The 23,570-nt window shown below is 40.7% G+C and overlaps 1 protein-coding gene across 1 annotated transcript in view; it reads left to right on the top strand.

Annotated features, from left to right (window-relative positions):
- Positions 1 to 22,504, top strand: part of SORCS3 (sortilin related VPS10 domain containing receptor 3) — a 670,210-nt gene extending 647,706 nt beyond the window's left edge. Inside the window, exons 20-27 of the mRNA XM_020987979.2 lie at positions 958 to 1,091; positions 6,245 to 6,368; positions 7,376 to 7,488; positions 8,637 to 8,768; positions 12,920 to 13,019; positions 14,016 to 14,121; positions 18,496 to 18,656; positions 20,515 to 22,504. Of these exons, the coding sequence (XP_020843638.1) occupies positions 958 to 1,091; positions 6,245 to 6,368; positions 7,376 to 7,488; positions 8,637 to 8,768; positions 12,920 to 13,019; positions 14,016 to 14,121; positions 18,496 to 18,656; positions 20,515 to 20,579 (935 nt within the window). The 3' untranslated portion in view covers positions 20,580 to 22,504. The remainder of the gene's footprint in view (positions 1 to 957; positions 1,092 to 6,244; positions 6,369 to 7,375; positions 7,489 to 8,636; positions 8,769 to 12,919; positions 13,020 to 14,015; positions 14,122 to 18,495; positions 18,657 to 20,514) is intronic.
- Positions 22,505 to 23,570: the final 1,066 nt, after the last annotated feature.

Raw genomic sequence — 23,570 nt, 5'->3', positions numbered from 1 at the left:
AAACTCCATCACTGGAAAGCCTTGGAGAGTCTATCTAATACATCCTGAACAGAAGCAGTAAGCATTTTAATTTAATTCAGCATAAAAATAAAACAAGATTGGGGAACATTTACCCAACTAAATGTAAAACTGAAGCATTTGCATTTTCCCACCTGCATCTTCCTGTCCTCCTTTTATTTCCCAAATGCTCTAAATTAAAATTCTCCATTGGTATGCATTAGATGTGTTCCTAGCATTCTGATTGCTGGCTGCCTTAAATGTGCTGCTGCTCACACCTGCTTTATGAGTGCAGTAAGGGATAGATGGTTACTCTCCTGGTGGGTGGCTTAATCCAAGCTTGGGAATTCTGCTTGAGTTTCTCTTCCTAGCTGAGCGCTCCCTTTGTCTCCTAACAAAGACCCACCCACCAGTGTGGGCACTGCAGAGGACTGCGGACAAGGGGCCAGTGGAGGATGATAATGACTTGGAGGAGGATGATAATGAGAAAACCGTCCCTCCCATACAATGCGTTGACCCAAATCGCAATGCCCACAAATCACCGGAGAAAAAAATGACAGCGACTTCTCACTTTGTTTATTGGCTTGTGTATCTAGCAAACTCACTTTGTCCTTGAGCTGAAAGTTTCAATGAGTATTTGTGGATAAGCTAGAATGTGTAGGTGATCACCCAAGAAGGTTTTATTTAGAGTCCATGAACCCTCAGAGATTACTTCAAACCAAAATAATCTAAACAAGTACATGAATAAGATTGTCGACACATTTCCTATTAAGTCAGAGTTCTCTTCATCCAAATTTCCTCTTCTTGATGGGAGTACACTTTCTATTTGGGCATGTTTGGAATGATGGCTATGAGATATTGTTAAACCTTGAGGGTAGGGGAGCAACGAGGGTATTGGTAATGTTGGATAGCCCGCTCTAGGAAGACAAGCTTTTAAATTGTTTCCTCCCATTCTTCTAGGTCCTGTGGAACATGTCCATCTTAGTGTTCCTTTCGTAGCCATCAGGAATAAAGAGGTCAACGTCACTGCAGTTGTCTGGCCCAGCCAGCTGGGAACCCTCACCTATTTCTGGTGGTTTGGCAACAGCACTAAGGTTTGAGCATGTTTTAAGGGTCTCTGATATCAGCTAATGTTGAAGGGTGGTTTAGAATCTTCCCATCACTAACACAGGGATGGAAACAACAGTGACTGACAACAAACTTGAGTGATTTTCATCTCTCTTCATGAAATTATCATTGTATTTTCCTAAGTTACTTTTAGTGTGATGGGACCCTGGCTCTTGTGATGATTATTTTAAAATTTGGATCCTAAAAAACACCAAAACCACACACATACCTAAATAAGAACTGTGCACTTAAAAAGATGGTGCAATATACAGTGAAAGCTGGCATGATGTAATAAAAAGAACATAGGATTAGGAGACAGAGGGCTGATCTGATTGCTCTTCCTTGCCTCTGTCACAGAGTTGTAGTGTAGAAATAGCAATAATTAGAATCAGAAGATGTGGGTTTCTATCTCAACTCTGCCACTTCCTTCCTGGGTGATGCTGGAAAAGTCAGTTCTATTCTCTGGGCCTCAATTTCCTCATCTGTAAAATGAAGTGGTTGGATTCAATGATTATTAAGGTCTCTTATGTTCCAATAAAGTTAATAGTGATATAACCTTGGGTAAGCACACTAACTTGTCTGGGCCACAATTCCACATCTGTAAAATGAGGAAGTTGGACTACATAATGTATTTGGTACTTTCCAGACGTGAAGGTTAATGATTGTTAGTGTTGACAAGGTATAATTTATCTATGGAAATGGTATTTTCTGATTGCCCCAAGGTTAGCCACCAGAATTGTGCTTTCCACCATTTCTAGAAGCCTGAGATAAGGGGTAGAATAATAAACAGGAGTATCTCTTATCCTGTCCTGTCCTGTCTCCTCCTCTCCCCTCTCCTGCCCTTTCTTCTCCTCTCCTCCCCTCCCTTCTCCTCTCCTCTTTAGAATTTTATTTTATAAGCAATGGGGAGCCAGTGAAAGGTTTTGAGTGGGAGGGTGACACACTTGCATGGCCTGATCATTTAGGAATATCTGTTTACATTGAGTTCTTATTTTTAAATCCTGGGTAATATGCAATAGCCAAATATTTTTGCACTTTAAAATGAACACAGAGTATGGTGTATGTTATGCTGGGGCAACTTGGTGTAGGTAACTACAAAAATTTCACTTGCAGCTCACTATTCGCATTAGTCAAGTGGAAATTTCCTAAGTAAATTGTCACTCACTAATTTGTCAGCTGGCTGCCTGAGCTCGGTAGATGACTTGTTACCTGTCTCGCACAAGGAGTGCTCAGTAGATGGGGCATACACCTGGCTGGACTGCAAACCAGGCATTGTTTTAAAGGGTATCATTGCAGCTCGCCCTCCTGTCTGTCTAGAAGTCAGATTCAAATGAGTCAATTGCTTGTCCATTGGATTTGGAGTCTTCTGAAAGGCCAATTTGCTGGAATTAAAAGAGGTCCAGCTTAATAAATGTGTCTGCTTGTCTAATAGATTTGAGCAAATGAACCTTAAAAGACTTGATTTAATTTAACATGCGGCTCCAGACATCAATGGCTGGTTGAAAACTCAAGGAGCCAGTTGAGAGTTCCAGCTTCCTGATGATAGTGGAATCAGCCGTGATGCTATAACAGCTGATGAAAAACAAAAGCAGTTTAGAAAAACAAAATTAGTTGCCTCCATTTCCTTAGTCTGGGAAGGCTGTGGCTCATGGCCCAAAGGCCATCGTAAGCACCTTGCCCAGTCTTATTTGATGTGGCCTGGTGCCGAGCCTGGGCTGGCTGACCCACTGGGAGAGTTCTGTCTGATTTCCTATGGCCCATGCTTGGGTCCCTGAATTTCTCAGGATAGTGGAAGGTCACAGGGACCCACGATTTTGTCTGGGCAGAACTTGCCCACTCCCAAGGGGAATGAATTTTGAATTTCAGCCCTGACCTCAGCACTGATGCAGCTTCTGAAGTGGCGTGAGCAGTGATTGATAATAAATCCAAGAGTAGAAAAGCCTAGTGATGAAGTAGAAAGAATGCTAGATGGACAGCTGAAAGACAGGGTTTTGAACTTAAGTCTCTGCTACTTGTAACCTATGTGATCTTGAGCAAATCAATCCCAGAATTCCATAGATAGCAGGGACCTTCTATAAATGTGTATTGACTGACTCTCTTCACGTAAAGATTTCAATGAAAGAGAGTATCTACTAGCTTCTGATTCAATCTATTCCTCTTTTAAAAACCTCAAACTTTAAGAATATTTCTTCACAAGGAAATGGATAGTTGAGTGTGGGACTTGCACTCTGGAAATCCTAGGTTCAAATCCTGCCTCAGACACTTGATGGCTGTGTGATTGCGGGCAAGTGTCTTGGCTGCAGTTCCTTGTCTATAAAATGAGATTGTACTAGATGGCCTCTGAAGGAGCTTCCTATGATCCTTTATTACTTAATTCCATCTGAAATTTGCTCCTTTGCAATTTCCACTACTTTTATCCTCTGGCACAAAACAGAACAAGTCTATTCTGTCTTCTGCAAGAAAGTCCTTTAAATGCTGGAACCTGATAATCATGCCTCCCTCTCTGCCCCCCAAACACCCCTTAAGGCTTTTCTTCTCCAGGCTAAACATAAGGCCTTTCACCATCCTAGTTGCCCCCTCCTTGCCCTCTCCAGCTTATCAATGTTGTTCCTAAAATTGTACTTCTGCAACAGGAAACTGTCATCTAAGAATGGTCTCATCAGGATAGAGTAAGGCAGGTATCTCACATACATACACACATATCCATATACATATATGTACATGCATAGAAAGACATGGATGGATGGATTGTGCTGTGCACAATGTATTTGTGTGTGTATATATATAGAGGTATGTGTGTATTGTATATGCACACATGCATATACATACACATAGAGAGAAAGATATAGATGTAGATATAGATATATCAGTCTAAAATGACATTAGCTTTTTTGACTGCCAAATTAGACCCTCATATAGCCGGCAATCTACTAATATCTCAGGATCTTTTTTTTTTCCAGGCAAACTGCTATCTAGTTATGCCTCCCTCCCCCATCTTGTACTTATGAAGTTGATATTTTTAAAGCCAGATACAAGATATTACATTTATCTCTGTTGAATTCAATCTTTTTAGATGCTGTCCAATACCCTCACCTGCCAATAGCTTTTCAAATTCAGACTCTGCCAACTTGTATATTAGCTATCCCTCCCTGCTTTGTGTCAACTATAAATCTGATAAGCAAGTCAAAGATTTTCTTAAAAAAATGTTAAGTAGCATAAGGCCAAGAATGGATCCTTGTACAGCCTGCATTGGAGACCTCTTGCCAAGTTGAATTTGCATCAAGCCCCCATTTTGAGTTTGGCCATTCAACCAGTCCCAAAACACCTAACTGTCTTGTGCTCTAGCTCATATTCCTCCATCTTTTCCCCAAGAATAGCATACTATGATGCCAGATATAGATCAACTCTATACATATACACACACACACACACACACACATGCATATATATGTACACACATGTATATACACATATATACATATATACACACACGCACACATATACATATATAGAGTATATATACAGCATTCCCTTGATTTTCCACTCTAGTAACCTCATCAAAAAAAGTAAATTAATTGAATTTGAGATGACCTGTGCTTGTTGCAGCCTCAGTTTTTATTCTCTTTAATAATAGAGCTCTGTTAGCAAATTCTAGAACTCTCTTGGCCATCAGAGTCAAGCCACCTAGTTAATAGTTTGCAAGCTCCCTGCCCTTCCTTTCTTTGAGACTTTATATCCATGATCTTGTTGGATTCCTATAATTCTGTGAGATAAGTTCTATAGCATAGCTTTGTGAATGGCATTCTGGACCTTGGTTGGAAAAGCTGCCTTGGCCTGCCTTTGTGTGGCTATCACTTCAGCTCTCAAACTCTCTGAGTCTCAGTTACTTCATATTTAAAATGGGAATAAAAATACCAGTAGTCCTGCTTCATGAAGCTACTTGAGGCTCAGATGATATAATAATGTGTGCAAAGTACTTACAAATTTTAAACCACTATAGAAATACTAGTTATTATTTGTATTATGGCATCCGAGGTCCCTTTCCACTCTCAAATGTTCTGCTTCTATGATAAGAGACAGGGAGTCAGTAAGCAAGCAGGAAAATTGAGAAGGAATCATTTTCCTTCCAAAGAATCTAGAAGGCTGGTCTGGTGGGGTCCTGACTAAAGGACCTGCAGTAGGTGTCTCAAGATAGTCCTCACTCTCTCATTTTAGACTTCAACAATCAGGTAGTAGAAGAACTTTGACCTGTATGAAGAATACCTTATTCTATTGTTATTCTTTTATTGCAGAATCAGAGATAGAGGACAGTATAGAAAAGCTACACTTGTCTTTGTCACACCAAAGGCCAGGAGATTCTTCCCTCTATTTCTGGATAATTATCAAATGATTATTATTCCTTCTGGAATTTTAATGTCTTACATTTATATTTTAAATAGTATATTATGGCTGCGAAATGATTTTACAGCTATTAACTCATTTCTTTCTTACACCACCCTGAGGTAAGGCAAATATCATTATCTCCATTTTATAGATGAGGAAATTAAGGCTCAAAAGAGTTAAATGACTCTCCCAATCCCATAGAACTTAAGTAGTTTTATCGTGATTAAGTGATGGAAGGAGTATGTAAACTCAGGTTTCCTGAGTCTGAGTCAATTGCAGCTAGGTGGTATAGTGGATAGAGTGGTAGTCCTGGAGTCAGGAAAACCTTAATTTAAACCTCACATCACACTTAACCAGCTCTGTAACCCTGGGCAAGTCACATAACCTCTATTTGCTTTAATTTCCCCACCTAAAAAATGAGGATAATAGTAGCACCTACCTCAGAGGGTGGTTGTGAAAATAAAATGGATTATTTTTAAAAATTACTTCAAAAACATTCGAGTGCTATTTAAATGCTATTATTATTACTATTATTATTACTCCTACATTATACTCTTTCAATCACAGCTGCTAGTAAGTTGTACCAATTAAATTTATTTCATCTCACTAATTAAGAATTAAGCCTCCATGGGGGCGTGGGAGAGGCAGGTGAATAAGATGCTGATTAAAGTATTCTTGAATTAAATCAGGGGAAGAATCCAGTGACTTCCAGGAACTGGGAATGAGTGATGTTTTTTTTTTCTTTGATGTCTTCCAGCCCCTGATCACCTTGAACAGCAGCATTTCCTTCATGTTCACCTCTGAGGGATTGAACACCATAACAGTCCAGGTGGCAGCTGGCAATGCCCTCATCCAAGATTCCAAAGATATCGCGGTGCATGGTAAAGTCAAAGCACTACCATCTAGTCTCCTGTTGGGCCCCGGCCATTCAGCAAAAGTTACACTTCCGCACCTCCCCCAGCTGGCAGTAGAAGCCTTTGTAGAATGAGTAAAAGGCCAAACCCCAGCTCTTTTCCTCCTCTGAGTGAGCTAGGACAAAGCGACAATGGGGACAGGACAATAAGATCAGTACAGCTCCTGCCCTGTTGTTTGGACCATAAATTGTTGGCAAACACAATTTTTCCCATGACTCTATAGTTACAACAAATGGGTGGATGAGTAGGGACCACACACTGCAAGGCATCCTGAGTTAAAGAAATGCCAGGTCAAGAATACTGAGATGGTGGGTTCAAAAAGTTGCTGGTCTGCGTTGATAGAGGAAGGGTCACTCTCCCAAAGGAAAAAGAAAGTAGCTGTCTACATTATCGAGTTAGGAATGCCTTGACCTGGGCTAATACTGTTCCTAAGTACCTAGGCCTGTTTGAGCATATGTAGGCTAGTCACTGGCTCCATGTGGCTGTCCAGTCTGGTTGATCCAGCCACCCTGGTGATGCTTATTAATCCAGTTTTTAAGTATCTATGACATTTAGTGGGAGGACAGGCAAAAGTACAAGAAAAAGGAGGACAGTATGGTGGAGTGGTAAAGTTGTCTCTACCTGGCCCCATTATTTAAGGCTTCTTGTAAAGTTTGTTATGGTATCAGCCTTTGCAGCAAGAGTATTGCTCTTCTGGGATTTCACACAGAATGTCTATTTTCAGAATTTGTATATTTCAGAAAATGGATCTTTTACAGCAAGTACATGTTTATAGTCCAGAATTAAGAGGGTTGGCATATGGAAGTGAATCAACCTGTTTTCAATATTCAAATTTCTATTACTAGATGGTGTACAAACTTCAATGTAGCATGGTCACTGGACTAACTTAATTTCCCCACCCCACCCCACCCTGTCTCTCCCTGTCTCCCTCTACCTCTGTGTCTCTGTCTCTCTTTCTGTCTCCTTCTCTGAAGAGTATTTCCAGTCACAGTTACTGTCATTCTCACCCAATCTGGATTACCACAATCCTGACATCCCTGAATGGAGACAAGATATTGGCAAAGTCATCAAGCGAGCTCTAGTCAAAGTAGGTTGGCTTTCCTTTACCAAGCAATTGAGGGTGGGGTAGGGGAGTGTTAAAAGAAAAGATATAAAGTCAGAAGGCTATTCCAGGAAGAATCACGAAAGTGGGGGGAGCTAATAAAAGTAGTAAAAGTGTTTTCATGTCTTCCTTTCCTGCCATTTGGGGATTGGTTGAAGACAACACTGGAAATGTTTAATTGGAAGTGGGGCAGTGTGATAAGGCTTAAGGAGCTGGAGTTGAGGATGTCTTTACATATTTAAAGGATTATCATATCAAAGAGGAACTAGATTTGTTCTTGGCTAACAAAACATAAACAGAAAATAGAAAGAGAGCTAGAGGAAAACACTTTTTGCCTCATCACAAAGAAAAAAGTTTCAAATAATTATAACTGTATAGAAATAGAGTAGGCTCCTTCAGGGAGTAGTGAGTTCTCTGTCACTGAAGATATCTAAGCAGCCGGATGACCACTTCTTGGACATAAGTGAAAGCAAGTGGTTGGACTAGATGACTTTAAAGATTTTTTCCAACTCTAAAATTCTATGATTCTATCAATTCAATCAGTTTCCTATAGTGAAACAAAGTTCTTCTTCAGCAGAATGATCATAGTTCAGGGCATCCTCGCTGAGAGAAAGGATTCACAAATGGTGAAAGTTTGTTTAATCTACTTGGATATTCTCTAAAATGCAGAGCTTGGCACAATACCTGATGGCTTCTGTAGGGTAAATTGCATTTCATTTCCTTATTGGAGTAATTGACTGTCCACCTGTAGCAACAGGCTGGCAGAAGAAAAGCTTGCTATCTGTAGAGAGAAAAAAAAATATATCCCCTCCAGATGTTGGCACCATAGAGCAAAACTTCATTTTTCTTGTTCTGGTTAAGCTCTGTGACTTTGTGCCCTGATCTTTTCTGATGAGTGAATCTTTAATGATCCAGAAGTTGATTAACTGCGACCATTCCATCTCACTCCATCAAATGCTTATTAAATATCTGCTATGTGCAGAACACTGTGATCAGTGCTGGGAGAGAAATGCAAAGTTGAGAGAAAACTGAATGGGGCCTGCCCTCACAGAGCTTATGGTTTTTCCTGGAGGAGATGGCCCATACACATCTAGATACTACTGTTGCTGTTATTTGTCACAATATCTCTGCAGGTCACCAGTGTCCCAGAAGACCAGATTCTAGTGGCAGTGTTCCCTGGCCTCCCTACCTCAGCTGAGCTCTTCATCCTGCCCCACAAAAACATGACTGAGAGAAGGAAAGGCAATGAAGCAGACCTGGAGCAAGTGAGTGAGAGAAAGCACTAAGACTGGGAGATGGGGGTAGCAGTTCATCCTTAATCTCATTCTTCTTCTTTCTACATATCCCATGCCTACACCCCTTTATCAGGAAACAGTTGCATTTCTGCACCCTGTACCTATGGGAAAAAGCTATCTGTCATCCATCAAGCTCTTCCTTCTCTGACATTTGTCAGTGCTTCAGGCTCCAACCACCACCATAGTATTATTTGGTTTCAAGGTATTCTTGAGTTCTTGAAGGCTATGTCAGCAGAAAGCCATCCCTGGTAGGTCCTATCAGGGCAGAAGGGCTTCAAGCATGAGGTCTATGACTGTATTTCGGTCATCTTAGGAATGACGTAAAAGATACAATTCACCATCATGTTTTCAGAAGAGTCATTAATTTTAGATCTACAGCAATTCTCAAGATCCATCTGTTATGTCATAGGAGGGATTGTCCTGCACTGGTTGAGGGAAGAGTCATGCCAATGGCATTACATATCCTTGGGATTGCCATTAATGTTCCAGAGCAAGGGTTCTTAACCAGTTTCATATGACATAGACCCATGGGCAGTCTGGGGAAGCCAATGGATCTCTTCTCAGAATTACTTTTTAAATGAATAAAATACATAGCATTATTTTTTAAATCAATTACATTGAGGCACAGTTATAAAAATATTTTAAAAATAATTTCATATCCTCATAGCTAGGCATAAAGGCACATACTTATAATCTCTGCTACTGTGGAAGCTGGATAGATCACTTGAGCTTGGAAGTCCAGAGGTACAATAGAACTAAAGTGGATCATGTGGCTGTCTGTGCTAAGTCTGACATCATTATGGTGAGCCAGGAGAGCAAGGGGCTGGCTACCTGGCTGTCTAAAGAGGGATGAATGGAGCTGGGTCAGAATCAGAGCAGGTGAAAGGTTCTGTGCCCATCAGTAGTGGGATTGGGCCTGGGAGTAACTGCTACATTTCCAGCCTGGGCAAGAGAGGAAGACCTTGTCTCCCACTAAGTAACCAACTAACTAAGTGAATAAATAAATGAAAGGGTAAAGAAATGAATAAACAAATTACTTAATTACAGACTTCAGGTTAGAGAACTCTAAAGTGTTCCATGTTTAATCCCATGCAGGAGTACTTGGACTGGTTGGTATCTCAGCCAGTTCTCGGTAACTCAGATAGCTAAGCACATCTCTCAGATCACAACCAGCCTGCGTATGTGAGTATATGGTATCTGCAGAGCCTTAAATAGGGATATTTTCCACTGGAGTGAAGACAGTTGGCCAGAGTGGGCAGGTGGTGGTGATACAAAGGACAGTCTTAACTGCCAGGAATAGTTCTGGCACACAGTCTGGCAGAGGAAAAGCTTGCTGTCTGTGGATAGAAAAAATGCCCCCCTCCAGATGTTGGTACCAGAGAACAAAACTTTATTTTTCTTGCTCTGGTTATGCTTCTATGACTTTGTGCCCTGTAGTTTTCTACCCCTGAAAGCCCTGTCCATTGGAGCTTTTCTATGTATGCTGGAAAAGTTTGTTTCTTCTCTCCTAACTGTGAGATCCTGAACAATTTAAGCTCTTCTTCTGCAGAGAAAATGAATTGCTGTTAGATATGACTCCCTGGGGAGAGACAGATTGCCTTCTCTTATCTTGGCTAAGGAAACTGCTTTTCCCCAAGACTGTCCAATGGGATTGTGATTTACCAGTGTCTTCAAGTGGGTAGAAGAGCATCGATGGGTGCAAGGCACTAGAAGCTACAGGAAACATCCTGAGCCCATCATCTCCTCTCCTTTATCCTCCTGATCATCAGTTCTCTGCATTTGGAGGAGACATGGCAACTGCAGGTCTACAAGGTTATTTTTAAAACCAGAATGGCAGTAAAAGGAGGTGGAGGGGGGATGGGGGCGGTGAGTTAAAGGGGCTGTAGCAGAAATGTGGCTGGAACAAAGTTAAGTGTTCCTAAGTTTCCTGTCATCTGTGATGAGGGCTTGGTCCATACTATAGCTGGCTTTCTGACCCAAAGGACAGTCGGATTGTCCTGTGTACCAGCACCACTTGCTCATCCCCTCCAACCTTCCTTAGAGTAACAACTTCATGACAGCTTAATAGAGTCATATGGCCTTGGAATCTGGAGGGTCTGAGTTCAGATCCTGCCTTTGATACCTACTGTGTGACCCTGCGCAAGTCACTTAACTACTCTGAGCCTCAGTTTCCTTATCTGTAATATGGAGATTATAATAGCGTCGACCTCAAAGGATTGTTGAAATGAAACAATATATGTAAAATATGAAATGATATCATATATGTAATAATATATGAAAAATATGAAATAATATGTGTAAAATTTTTACAAACCCTAAACCACTATGTAAATCAAGGGTTCTTAATCTGGGATCCATGGCTTGTTTTATAAAAATATTTTTATAGCAAATAATAATTAGTTATTAATATAATAACAGGATATTAATTTCTCTCATAACTACATTTCAACATGACTGGTTTCCTTTGAAAATCTATTTTGATTTTTGCTTTTAAAAGCATTATTCCGAGATGGGGTCTGTGGGCTTCATCAAACTGCTAAAGGGGATCTATGACACAAAAATGGTTATGAAGCCATGGTAACTATGTAAGTTATTATTACTGTTGTTATAGAAAGAGTAATGGATTTGGACTCAGATCCTGGTTGTGCCTCTTGCTAGCTGTGTTACCTTGGACAAATCACTTAGCCGCTGGACCTCAGCTTTCTCAGATGCAAAATAAGAGGATTGGACTAGATGATCCCTAGGACCAACTTCAGGGTCTTCTTCTCACCTCCCATCTACATATCCCTCTGGTAGTCCCAGGCCTGCGGTGGTAATAGTTCTGAGAAGCATTCTTTGGGTAGAAGGATTGCGCATTGGAGTTGGCCAGAAATAAATCAGGCTTCTCAATGAGTACATCACTTTTACCAGACCTCTTTATTCTGAAATAGCAAGTGACATGTGTGAACTATATTTGGAAGCTACAATATCCATCCATTTAGATAAATAGGTAATTATGGTGATGAATAGCAGCTGTGATATTAAGGCGAGTAAGGCAAGATAAGAGTTGGGAACAACAGCCTGAGTCTGCTAAAGCTTTCATGCTGGAATTATGGAGTGATTAAATCAACTTTCCACATGCTTAGGCCTGCTGGAGAAATGAAGTAGGAAAAATTATTCCTAAGTTTTTGGTGGCAGGCTTTGCATTTTTTCTGCTCTGCTCCCCATTGTTCATCAGCTGTTCATCAGTCAATGACTGGGTATGGGGGGTGGGAGTGGGGAAAGGAGGACACCCAGAAGGTGCTTTTTGTTTCCAGAACTCCTCAGGATATTTCCTCTGCTGTATTGTGCCCACTTGGTACAGTTAAAGGAACTGATGATGGTTTGACAAGCACTGGCTGCTAGGTGGAGTGATGGATAGTGGCAAGAGTTTAAGACTTGGAGTCTTCCTGAGTTTCAATCCTGCCTCAGTCTGTGTGACCCTGCCCAAGTCCCTTAACTTCTCTCAGCCTCAGTTTCCCCATCTATAAAATAAAGGGAGTGACTGTAGTGACTTCAAAAGTCTCCTTCGGCTCTAAGCCTATGATCCTATGACCTATATTGAAGGTATTCCCCGAAACATCACAGATAGGCTCGATAAATTGTTTGGCCTCAGGCTATTCCTCAAAGCCTTGATCATACCAACAGTGATACCATGGTAGACCCAAGCTCTAGCTCGCCATGGTTACAGAAATCAAATGGCAAAGGGCCATCAGCATCGTGGGCTAGAAAAGGCACTAAGTCAGGAGTTGAGACCTGAGTTCAAGTCCTGCTCCTAACTCATTGTGTAAACTGGGTTATACTTTTTGATCTTGATTGTGGGGATACTACTACCTACCTACATGAAGTCAGATCAAATAAACCTTATATCATATTATAACAGATTGAGAAAATTTACATAAAAGCACTTTATTTGGATTATGACACCAAATTATAGTGCCAAAAGTCACAAATTTATCAAAACTCTCTCTGAACTTTTTTTTTATTAACCAGAGAAGGTTTTTTCTTAATTTTTGACTTTCTCTCTCTTCTTTGAATCCTCACCTAGTAAAAGAGAAAAGCTATTGCTTCCTCATCTACCTCTCTGTCCTTTTATTTTGCAGATTGCAGAACTCCTGTTTAATGCTCTAAATCAGAACTTGGTCCAGTTTGAGCTAAAGCCAGGGGTCCAAGTCATTGTCTATGTCACTCAGTTGACATTAGGTGAGTACCCACAGGGAAGGGGAGGTTGTGCTGGGGGGCTGCGATTTTCAGTCCTTAGAAGGAAAAGGAAGTAAAAGCCTTTCTCCTTAGGTTCTAAAAGATACCTTTGTTTTTAGTCACTTGATAAAAATCCTAACCACATATGAATAATAACATGATGGAGAAAAAATACTGAATCGTAAGTTAAGGGAACAGATTGCTGTGTGTCTTTAGGTAAATAACATTGCTTTCTGGGCTTCTGCTTGTAAATTGAGACCATTTGGTGAGTTGATATTTAAGGTTCCTTCCAGATCAACATATTCTATAAATATTGGGTAGAGGTTGGACTAAAGCTCAGTCATTTTAAGGAATGGAGAATGTAGATGACCAGCTTGATGGTGATAATTGGGTCCCTCCAGCCATATGCCTGTCCCTGATCCAGAATGGTCAGCTCTGAGAGTTTATACTCCTCAAATCATTCCAGTGAATGGAGTGCCCCCTATAGCCCAAATGTGGAGGCTTTCAGAGCACCAGAGCAGCTGTGATTATGAGGATTCAATAGAGAAACCAAGTGAAATATTTCAGTATTATTTCACCTTGAATGCCCTAAGTTACAGTACACAACAATTGTCCCAAAGCACTTTGAACAGACAGAGAATGTTCCAGCCTTTCTCTCACTTTCCTCAGCTGGGCATAGATTACCTGAAGAACAGTGAGTTTACTCAAACAGAGTCTCCCATGATCCTTTGTCTGAGAAGCAGTGGCCTATCGCTTTCTCCCTGATGGAGGCCATGAGCTCAAAACAAAATGCAGCTTGTGTGCATGAATTGCCTTTGCTCAAACAGCAGGTGAGGCGCTAAGAGCCAACAGATACCACCCAGTTAAGGAAAGCCCCCCGACTGACTGGCCTCCTTTGTCAGGAGAGGGCTGGCCATGCTCCCATTTCCCCCTCCCCCCATCCCCAGATAAGAACATTTATGGAGAACTTCCTAGTATTTTTTATTTTATTCCTTTCAGCCCCACTTGTGGACTCCAGCACAGGGCATAGCAGCTCAGCAATGTTGATGCTTTTATCTGTCGTGTTTGTGGGTTTGGCTGTCTTCTTGATCTATAAGTTTAAAAGGTAAGTGCCAACCACTTTCAGTTTTTACCCTGGTAACTGGGTAGGGAGGTGGAGGGAGGTGAGTCCTCATCTTCCTTGTACTGAGACCCAACCTCCCCTTACAGCCCAGCACGGTCAAATGGACTATTCATTTGGTAATTATGCACAATGTGTTAGAGTAGATGGCAGTCACAGCTGGACTTTCCTGTAATCTGTTTTTTTATGTTCTTCAATTAACTTCAGCCTTGAGTTGGTCTAACTTGGTTCAATTATAAGCTCCTTGAGGTTAGGATTTCCTGCCTTATTTGTCTTTGCACATAGTGGGTACTTAATAAATTATTACTTGTTGAAAGAATGGATGAAAGAATAAATGAATGGAAGGATGAATAAGTGGATCGATGAGTGGTGGGTAGATGAGTGGATGGATGGATGGACAGATGGATGAATGAATGAATGGATGAACGAACTGGGTAAATGATTAGTGAACTGAGTAGTCTCTTTGTTCCAAGTGAAGTATAAAGAAGCAAAAGGAAAAATCTGAAAAAAAAATTACTCATTTGTTTTTATTTCTCTTTGATATACAAGTTCATTTCTGCAGCCACACATCCTTCAAACTAGAAGTTCTCACTCCTCAGAATGGCCCTGACTCCCCACCCCTCTGATCCCTGACTGACCTGGGAGGCTCTAGCAGGAAATAGCTTTTCACGCCTTAAATGATTTTTTAACGAAAAAAAAAATCTCACTTCACAAATTTAACTGAGCAATAACTCAGTTAACATTCACATGCTAAAAATACCCACCTTCCATCTCTCAGTTTTTCCTAATCAATTTCCTTTTAAAATCTTAAGGAGGAAAAAAAAACAGTCCTGCATGTGTTCAGGAATAATTTCTGAAAGCAACAGGAGTGGTATCATAAAAGGATACTTCAGGACATGAAATTATAATCAATATTTCTATTCCATTAGTCCCCAACTGTAAGTCCCTCTATTAGCAAAAAGGATATGTTCCACTAACTAGCCCCTTTGGCAGAAACTTAACAACCAGAGACAGAAATGAAATAGGCAGCATATGCCATCTAAGGTGAGGGAGAGGGGTAGGGGACAGGGAGGAGGCTACAAGAATGAAAAATCATTAAATAATAATGTCACAAGTGCTACTAGGCACTGCAAGGAGACAGAGCAGGCTCTATGTAGGTTGAATCCAGGAAACTGCAGGACATAGGGACTAAGGGACTCCAACCTTCACCCTGCATCCGCCCTGCTGCTCCCTCTGCCATCTTAGAATATGTTCAAGGCTTTAATCCATTTTCCCTCCCCCCATATCTGGCCACCTAAGTGCTGGGGCCTGAAATGTTTTTAACAAAGGACCAAAATTTTCTTTCCACAATGAAGGCGAAAAGGCTTCAAATGCCCCATTGAATTTCAGCTTATTAGTTAATTTAGTCAACACATATTAATGAAAATTTATCAGATCTTTCTTTGATTTAATGAGGGAAAAGGGAAAGAATTGGGAAAAGAGAGAGTGAGTGGTTTACTGATACAGGAAGTAGAGCCTAGGGAAATAAGAAAAAAAAACAACTTGAAGACTTTGTTTAGGGCTAGGACAAATAGAAACAGTGCCTGGGGGTACCTTTGTTATGTCAGAGAGTATTGCTGAGTCCTGTGATTTATAAAGATTTCCTTTAAAAAATTTTTCTTCACTTCTTTTCCTTCTTGCTTTTACTCCGAACACTTCAGACTTCCTTAAAATGAGCTCCATTAATTGAGGTAGCACCATATACAGTAAATTCTCTTTCTCTGAATACCACTTCAGGAGCATTTCTTTCCCTTTGGAGGTACCAAACAATCACAATTCACTATGGGGCTACATGAGAACTACAGTGTCAATGCAATAAACTCGGACTTTTTCCAAAGTAACCAGCAATCTGCACACTTTTTATTGACTATCAAAGATTTCTGGAGTTACTCCCCACACTAGCCAAAGCTTCAGGCCTACTTCCCACCCCTGGATGCCTCCTTTCTTTTCTCTCTTCCTGCCAGGTCTATAAATCTTTCAGTTCCATTAGACACAAAGAATCACAGTGGCTCTGAGTGCCCAGCTGGTGGACTTAGCCTTTGCTTCTGTATCTTCTGGGGAAATCGAGCTTTCCAGATCATTGGCTTGGCTGTGCTTTCAAAAATCAAACAGTTCTCTTTGCAGCTCCCTGATCATTGCCCCCAGGGGTTGACCAACAGGAGGAGAAGGTCTGAGCCACATTGCCAGCCCTAACTACACTTTAAGTAAATGTAAGACTGCTGTACCCCATCTGGTGTGTGGCTGCTATCCACATCCAGTAACATGGCTGTTATTTTCTGCTGTCCCAAGAAATAATAATACAAAACAAAGGCCCAAGTGTGATCTTGCCTTTCCCAAAGGTCTGCCTAAAAGGATGCTCACTCTCCCAGAGAACTCTCTTCATCCTACTAAGACATCCAATTTCTCGGGAAAATGTTTGAAGCAGCTAAGATACTTTGAGGCTTTACCATCATGGCCTTGCCATTGTAATCTTACTTCCATAGACTACTTCACTGTCTAATACTATCTCTGAAACATCTCTGAAGGTCTCTAGAAACATTATGTATGAGACACAAATCAAAATAATGTTTGTTAGCTGGAAATTAATGGGAAGAGCACCAAGTTCTGTCTCAGGAGATCCAAGTTCCAGTTCTGTCTGCCATTCAGTAGCTGGCTGACCTAAGTTTTATCTTTCTGCAAAATGAGCTAATATTTCTTTTCAAGTGTCCTAAGACCATTGAAAAAAAAAATGAAAACAAAATGCTGAAGCACTCCATCCAAGGTAGTGGCACTATGCAGACATGGAAATAAAATTTTTTGCCTTCATCATATCATTGGGCAAACTGGGAAATGGCCAAAGGAAAATCTGGTTAAGACACTTTCCCATCTTAGCACTGATTCACATGATCAGATAAGAGCTTCAACTACCCCAGAGTATAATAAATGGAAGGGGGAGCCACTATTTTAAATATGGTCATCCTAGAGTGGATGAACAATCTGGACTTTTATGATTAAACAGAATCCCCATCCTAAAATGTAGGGGGGTTTTTGTTTATATAAGGAGAAAGCAGCATGGGCTGGCGTAAATATTTTAGTTTTGTGTATTTAGAAATTTGCCTCTTGCAGCCTCTCATGTTGTCTCCTCATTAGGGCCCTTGAAGCCTGAATCTCTTGACCCACTTTAAAAGAGCAGGGATAGGTCAGTCCACCAACAAACATAGATCTGTAAAAGACGTATCTACCTATGACAAACTGACCTTCAGCCCAAAGAAGAGGCTGATAGAATGTATTTGGCTTATCTAAACATGTTCGTCCAATTGTTTCCTGAGACAGCTTCGGTGAAAGGTTAGTGTAAAACTATGGATTTGGCCTTAAGGGAGGGCATAGTTGTTATTCAGTGGTGTCTGACTCTCTGTGACCCCATGTGGGGTTTTCTTGGCAAAGATATCAGAGTGGTTTGCCATTTCCTTCTCCAGCTCATTTCACAGATGAGTAAACTGAGGCAAACAGAGTTAAGTGACTTGTTACACAACTAGTAAGTGTCTGAGGCCAAATTTGAACTCACAAAGTTGAGTCTTCCTGACTCCAGGACTGGCACTCTATCCACTGTGCCACCAAAGACATAGTTTCCAAATTAACTAGTATGTTTTTTTTCTGTACAACAGATCTCTACTTATTTTGGAGGAATTTACCTTTGCTTTGGAAGTCAGAAGACCAGCCAGACTCTAGGATAGGCTCTGACACTAACAAACAATGTGATATTGGGCAAAACCAGTCCCTTTTCTGCATCGTCAGTTGTTTATCTGTAAAATACAGGGGGTAAAACCAGGTCTAGGTTAGGTCTCTGAGCTCCCTTTGTGCTCTGATCCAGCTGTATTTGGTTCCATCCTAAAAAGCCAGTGTGATTCTATTATCTCAAACATTTTGGGCCATTAACTCTTTTGTATTAATATATAGTAACCACAGACCATGGGGGTAGGAGATTGGGGATCTGAAGTGGAGTCTAGGGGCTTGTCTATACAGCTGGCGATCCATTCGAGGGTACTCCTGATGGTGTACTGGAAAGAATGGTGAATGTGGAATGAGAAGATCTGGGTTTAAATTCACCACTATTCTATAAACTCCCCACTCTGTTTCCCTCATCTGCAAAATGAAGAATTTGCATTCAAAGCTAATCTTTAGATGGTCTTTTTCCAGCTTTGATATTTACCAACTCTAAAAAGCTTTTTTCTGTCTGCCCAGCTTTCTCTCCAGTGAAAAAGAATTCTGTGTTTTGATTTGCCGAATACATCACTAACCTGCCCACTAAGAAGTATTACTACTGTTTTCATGTCACCACAGGAAAATTCCCTGGATTAACATCTATGCCCAAGTTCAACATGACAAGGAGCAGGAGATGATTGGGTCAGTGAGCCAAAGTGAAAATGCTCCCAAAATCACCCTCAGTGACTTTACAGAGCCCGAGGAGCTGCTGGACAAAGAACTGGACACACGGGTCATAGGTAAATGTGCTCTACATCCTGCTCTACACCTAAAACTTAAGTCAAGTTATCTCCTATGGCAGAGGGCCCCCAGGCTGTTTATGGCCCGCAGCACTCTCCACTGTGGCCAGAACCAGATTAAAATGTCATTGGGAAATATTTAATAAAATAAATAACAATGCAGTAAAACAGATACCATTACATTTTAAAGACTATGCGGTCTGTAGAGATCCTCATGTGCGGATTAGTAGCCTTCCATTTCTACTTGAGTTTGACAACACTGTCTTATGGTCTAGTTAGCCCAAAGAAGCCTCATTCTCCCTACATAAAAACTAGAGAGCAGTAGTCAAGAGAACAGGTTTGTTGTTGTTCGGTCATTTCAGTCATGTCCATCTCTCTCTGACCCCATTTGGGGTTTTCTTGGCAACTGGAGTGGTTGGCCATTTCCTTCTCTGGCTCATTTTATAGATGAAGAAACTTATGCAAACAGGGTGAAGTGACTTGCCCAGGGTCACACAGCTAGTAAGTGTCTGAGGCCAGATTTGAACTCAGGTCTTCCTGACTCAAGGGTCAGTGCTCTATTCCCTGGGCTACCTAGCTACCCCCATAGAAGGTGTTGGGAGTGCAGTAGTAGTTAAACAACTTTGACTGAGCCCTTACACTAACACAAATAACTTCTGCTTCTATAACGGACTCTGGGGATATGACAACATGACCCTTAAACCATGTGCAAAATGTTTTTTATCACTTTTGTTGTGTTTTGTTTTCTTTAAAGAAGGTGATACATATTGGGTACACTGGGCTAATAATTATTTTTGAATGAAAGCTCTTCCCCTTGCCACCTGAGGACCCCTGCCTTTAAGAATGCAAATTACCCATCATCTATATATTTCTTGAAAATAATCCAAAGCACTGATCTGAAGTAAGAAGGCAAGTTCAAATTATGTCTCTGTCACTTATTGACCTTGGGCAAATCACTTAGGGAAACTAGGTGGCATGGTGGATAGAGCGCCAAGTCCTGAAGCCAGGAGGACTCATCTTCCTGAGTTCAAACCTGACCTCAGACACTTCCTAGTTGTGTGACCCTGGGCAAGTCACTCATTGCCTCAGTTCCTCATCTGTAAAATGAGCAGGAGAAGGAAATGGCAAACCACTAGTATCTCTGCCAAGAAAATCCCAAATAGGGTCACAAAGAGTTGGAGATAACTGAAATGACTGAACAAAACAACAAAAAAAATCACTTAATCTCCTTCATCTGAAGTTTCCTCAACTATAATTTTTTTTAAAAGTTAAATTAGATGGCCTCTGACATCCCTTGCAGCCCCCAAGCTTTGATCCTATGAGTTTATAGTCACATAAATTGATCACAGAAAGGTGGGACAAGATGGTCTTTTTGCTAATTCTAGGACATTTGCCTCTTTCAAGTACAGGGAGGCTAGATTCCCTTTCTATTAATACAGCAACTAACAGATCTTCCACATAAATGGTATCCAAATGTCATATGAGAGAGTGAAAACCCCTTCTTGGGAAAGAAGTGAAGACCCTAAATTTCTGAATCCCTCTCTAGGGATTCTGAGTGATAGGAACAAATTTTTCTCATGTTAGATTCCGAAAGACTATTTGTTGAAATATTCTTCACGGACAGATCTTGAGAGGAAAGCAGTTAGGATTGCCTCACAAAAGGGAACTGCTTGCAGTAGGGCAAAGAGGCGGAAAGTCTGGGGGGAAGATGACAGAGCTGGCTCTCCCCCGTGCCTTCTTGTTCACATGTATTGCTAAATCTGTAGTTCTTAACCATCCACTTCAGGCAGAGATGAGCAGTGTTGGTGTTGACTACCTGTCTGAGACTCTCTCTTTATGTGTCTTATCACCCCCACAGGTGGTGTTGCCACCATAGCTAACAGCGGAAGCACAAAGGAAATCCCCAACTGCACTAGTGTTTAATGCGGAGAAGCCACTTGGTCTACAACCTCTCTGATTTTTTTTTTTATTCTTGACGATTACTGTTCTTATTATTATGGGGGAGGGGAAAGAAAACTATCCTTTTTTTAAGCCTCTGCTACCCAAGAGTCCCCTTCACAAACAGAGGACATTGGAGAAAGGCCTTCTTAACCAATTAAAATGTCCCAAGAATCAATACCTGTGGTCCTGTCATGGTGGAAGGCTCTCCCCTGGCTGCTTCTGTGCCATCTTCTGCCAGTGGCAGCTCACAGGCAGGACTTTCTATGTCCTCCTGGGCTCTACCTTGTTTCAGTTGTTGTTGTTGTTGTTGTTTTATACACACAAACTCACCAAACCATGCAAACACAAACCCATGATCTAGTCTGCTTCTGTTGGGCCCCGGTGGGAGTGGAAGTAGCTCTCAGAAGCAGGCGGCATCCTTTCGAGAGGCCCTGCCTAGTGCATGTCAACGCTGAAGAGACCAATGATGAAGAGGACAGCGTATTGTAGATAACAACAATGTAAATAGCTTTTTATTTCCTGGGAAATAATTTAATGTTTAGTAAAAAAAGAAAAAGAAAAAAGGAAGAAACTCGGTGTGCATACACACACACACACACACACACACACACTCTCTCACTCTCTCTCTGTCTCTCTCTCTCTGTCTCTCTCTCTCTCTCTCTCTCTCTCTCTCTCTCTCTCTCTCTCTCTCTCTCTCTCTCTCTCTCTCTCTCTCTCTCTCTCTCTCTTAAAATGGACAAATCCACCAGGAGCCTGTTTGGCAAGTATGAATTCTGGACCAAGTCCAGTTGTCTGTCACATTTAACTCTTTCATCTATGTGTCCACAACATAGCTGTTTCCTATTCTGTATATATAAAAAGGAGGAATTCTTTTAGACAGTTAGAAAAGATTAGAATGAAGTGACATTGCAATACACAGAGTTCTCTATGCTCCCCAGATGGAATAGCATGGCTTTCAAGATACACTCAGCAAGTGCACTGTTACCTGACGTAAAGGTTTCCCTCCCCAATGCACTGCTTTGTCAGGCTAAGAAGACAGTATTGCCTGATAGGAAATCAGCCTGATCATGAAATATATTAGGAAATTATGATTCGAATTCCTTCTGCCTGTGAGGGCACATTGAATGTGTTCTCTCAGCCCAAGAAGATATTCTGGGCACCTAGGATCTCAGTAGATGATGGGAATGGTTAGTAGATCGGTAGCATGGGTCTGGCCCATGTACATTTTATAGGCCAAATAGTAATCTAGTGGTCTGATGATCTTAGTCAACTCTGTGATGCTGTGATAATCTCATTGTCAGGAGTATGCACCCTCCTTAAGATCAAGTGTCTGCCTTTAGTTCCCTTTAGATAATTTGAGTCTGTGGGGGGGGGGGTGTGAGCTTAGCAGTCATTCTCATTTTCCCTGCTTCACACATTTGCCTACCCAAGTTCCATTATCATTGGGTTGCTCTAGCCCGAACTCTGAACATTGTTATTTTTTCAGGGGGGCAAGATGGAAACATTTGTTTTAAAAAAACGATAAATTCATAGGATAGTCCTCATAGGAGATAAAAAGGAAAATGATTTTTATGGGATTTTTTTTTCACATTCCACCCTCTATGAAAAATGTAAGACATCTGAAAGAATGTCATTGGCTGATTATAGCATCCATCCCTACATTCCTTTGAAAAGATTAGTAATGTTTATAAGCACCCCACTTTTTTGTTTCTAGGGTTAATTGGGGCAGACAATTGCAATACTTGTATTAAACACTGGAATACAAATGCATGAGTCATATCTATATATACAGTATATGTATATATACTGTTCTTGGTTTTATTGTTCCATTTGAATATTTCTACTGTAAAAAAAAGCAGTGGTTTTGAAATTGTTGAAAATAAATGTATTTTTGTACATCAAAGTTATATCTTGGGGCTGAGCCTTTTTTAAAGTTTTATTATTGTCTTTTGTTTTTGTATCAACAATCCTTTCTGGATATACCAGCACTCCACAATTACAATTCCTTTGTAACAAAGAAAGCCAGTTAGGCAAAACCAACTAATGCAGTGGCTATATCTAACAGTATGTTCAGCATTCCACAGCTGTCCTCCCCCACTGCTTCAGCAAAAGCACGGTGGGACAAAATGGACCCTATCTTTTCTCCCAGGACCAACATTGCTTATTAAAATTAGACATCATCTGACTTTGTTTTATTATTTTTTTTCATGCACATATTCTCATGTTTCTGTATCAATTCATATAAGCCTTCTTAAGTTTCTCTGAATTCCTCATTTTGGGCATTTCTTAAGATGCAAATAAAATTCAATGACCTTCATATATCACAATTGATTCAGACATTCCCTAATCAACAGGCACCTACTTTGTTTCTAGTTTTTTTGTTACCCAAAATGCCTCTCCTATTATTTTGTGACATTTGGGTGATCACTAACCAATATGCCTGTCTATAGCCTCAGTCTATATCTTCTTTGTGTGTTTCCTCTCATGTGAACGGCATATTCAGCTAACTTTCCCATCTCAAGCTAGTCTTTCTTCCTTTACTATTTCTGGTTATAGTTCAATGGTAGACTTATTCCTTGGGTATGTCCCTCAACATGATCTGACTTCCCTTTCCAAAAATAATTCTGTGAGAATGAATTGATTTTTCATGCATTTTGGTGTAAAAGGACAAGGAGAAATCATGCTTCATGTCTTTGAAAATCTGCCATGTGGAATAATAATTAGCATTGGATCCTTAAGGTTTGCCAAGCACCTCTCCATATATTATTTCATTTGATCTTCACCAGAATCTTGTGATATAAGTCCTATGATTGTGCCCTTTTTACAAAGGAGAAATAGAGACTAAGCGAAATTAAGTGACTTTGGCAGAGTCATACAGCTGGTGAGTATCTGGGATCAGGACTCAAACTGTAGTATTCCTAACCCCATATCTCTCCACATAGCTCTAGATGAACCCCATTCTTCTTGGTGTGT

The sequence above is a fragment of the Phascolarctos cinereus genome, unplaced genomic scaffold, assembly GCF_003287225.1.
Source record: "Phascolarctos cinereus isolate Bilbo 61053 unplaced genomic scaffold, phaCin_HiC Scaffold_3;HRSCAF=262, whole genome shotgun sequence".
NCBI classification, from domain to species: Eukaryota; Metazoa; Chordata; class Mammalia; order Diprotodontia; family Phascolarctidae; genus Phascolarctos; species Phascolarctos cinereus.
The sequence above is the reverse complement of the archived record's forward strand: the minus strand, read 5'-3'. Positions and strand labels throughout refer to the sequence as shown.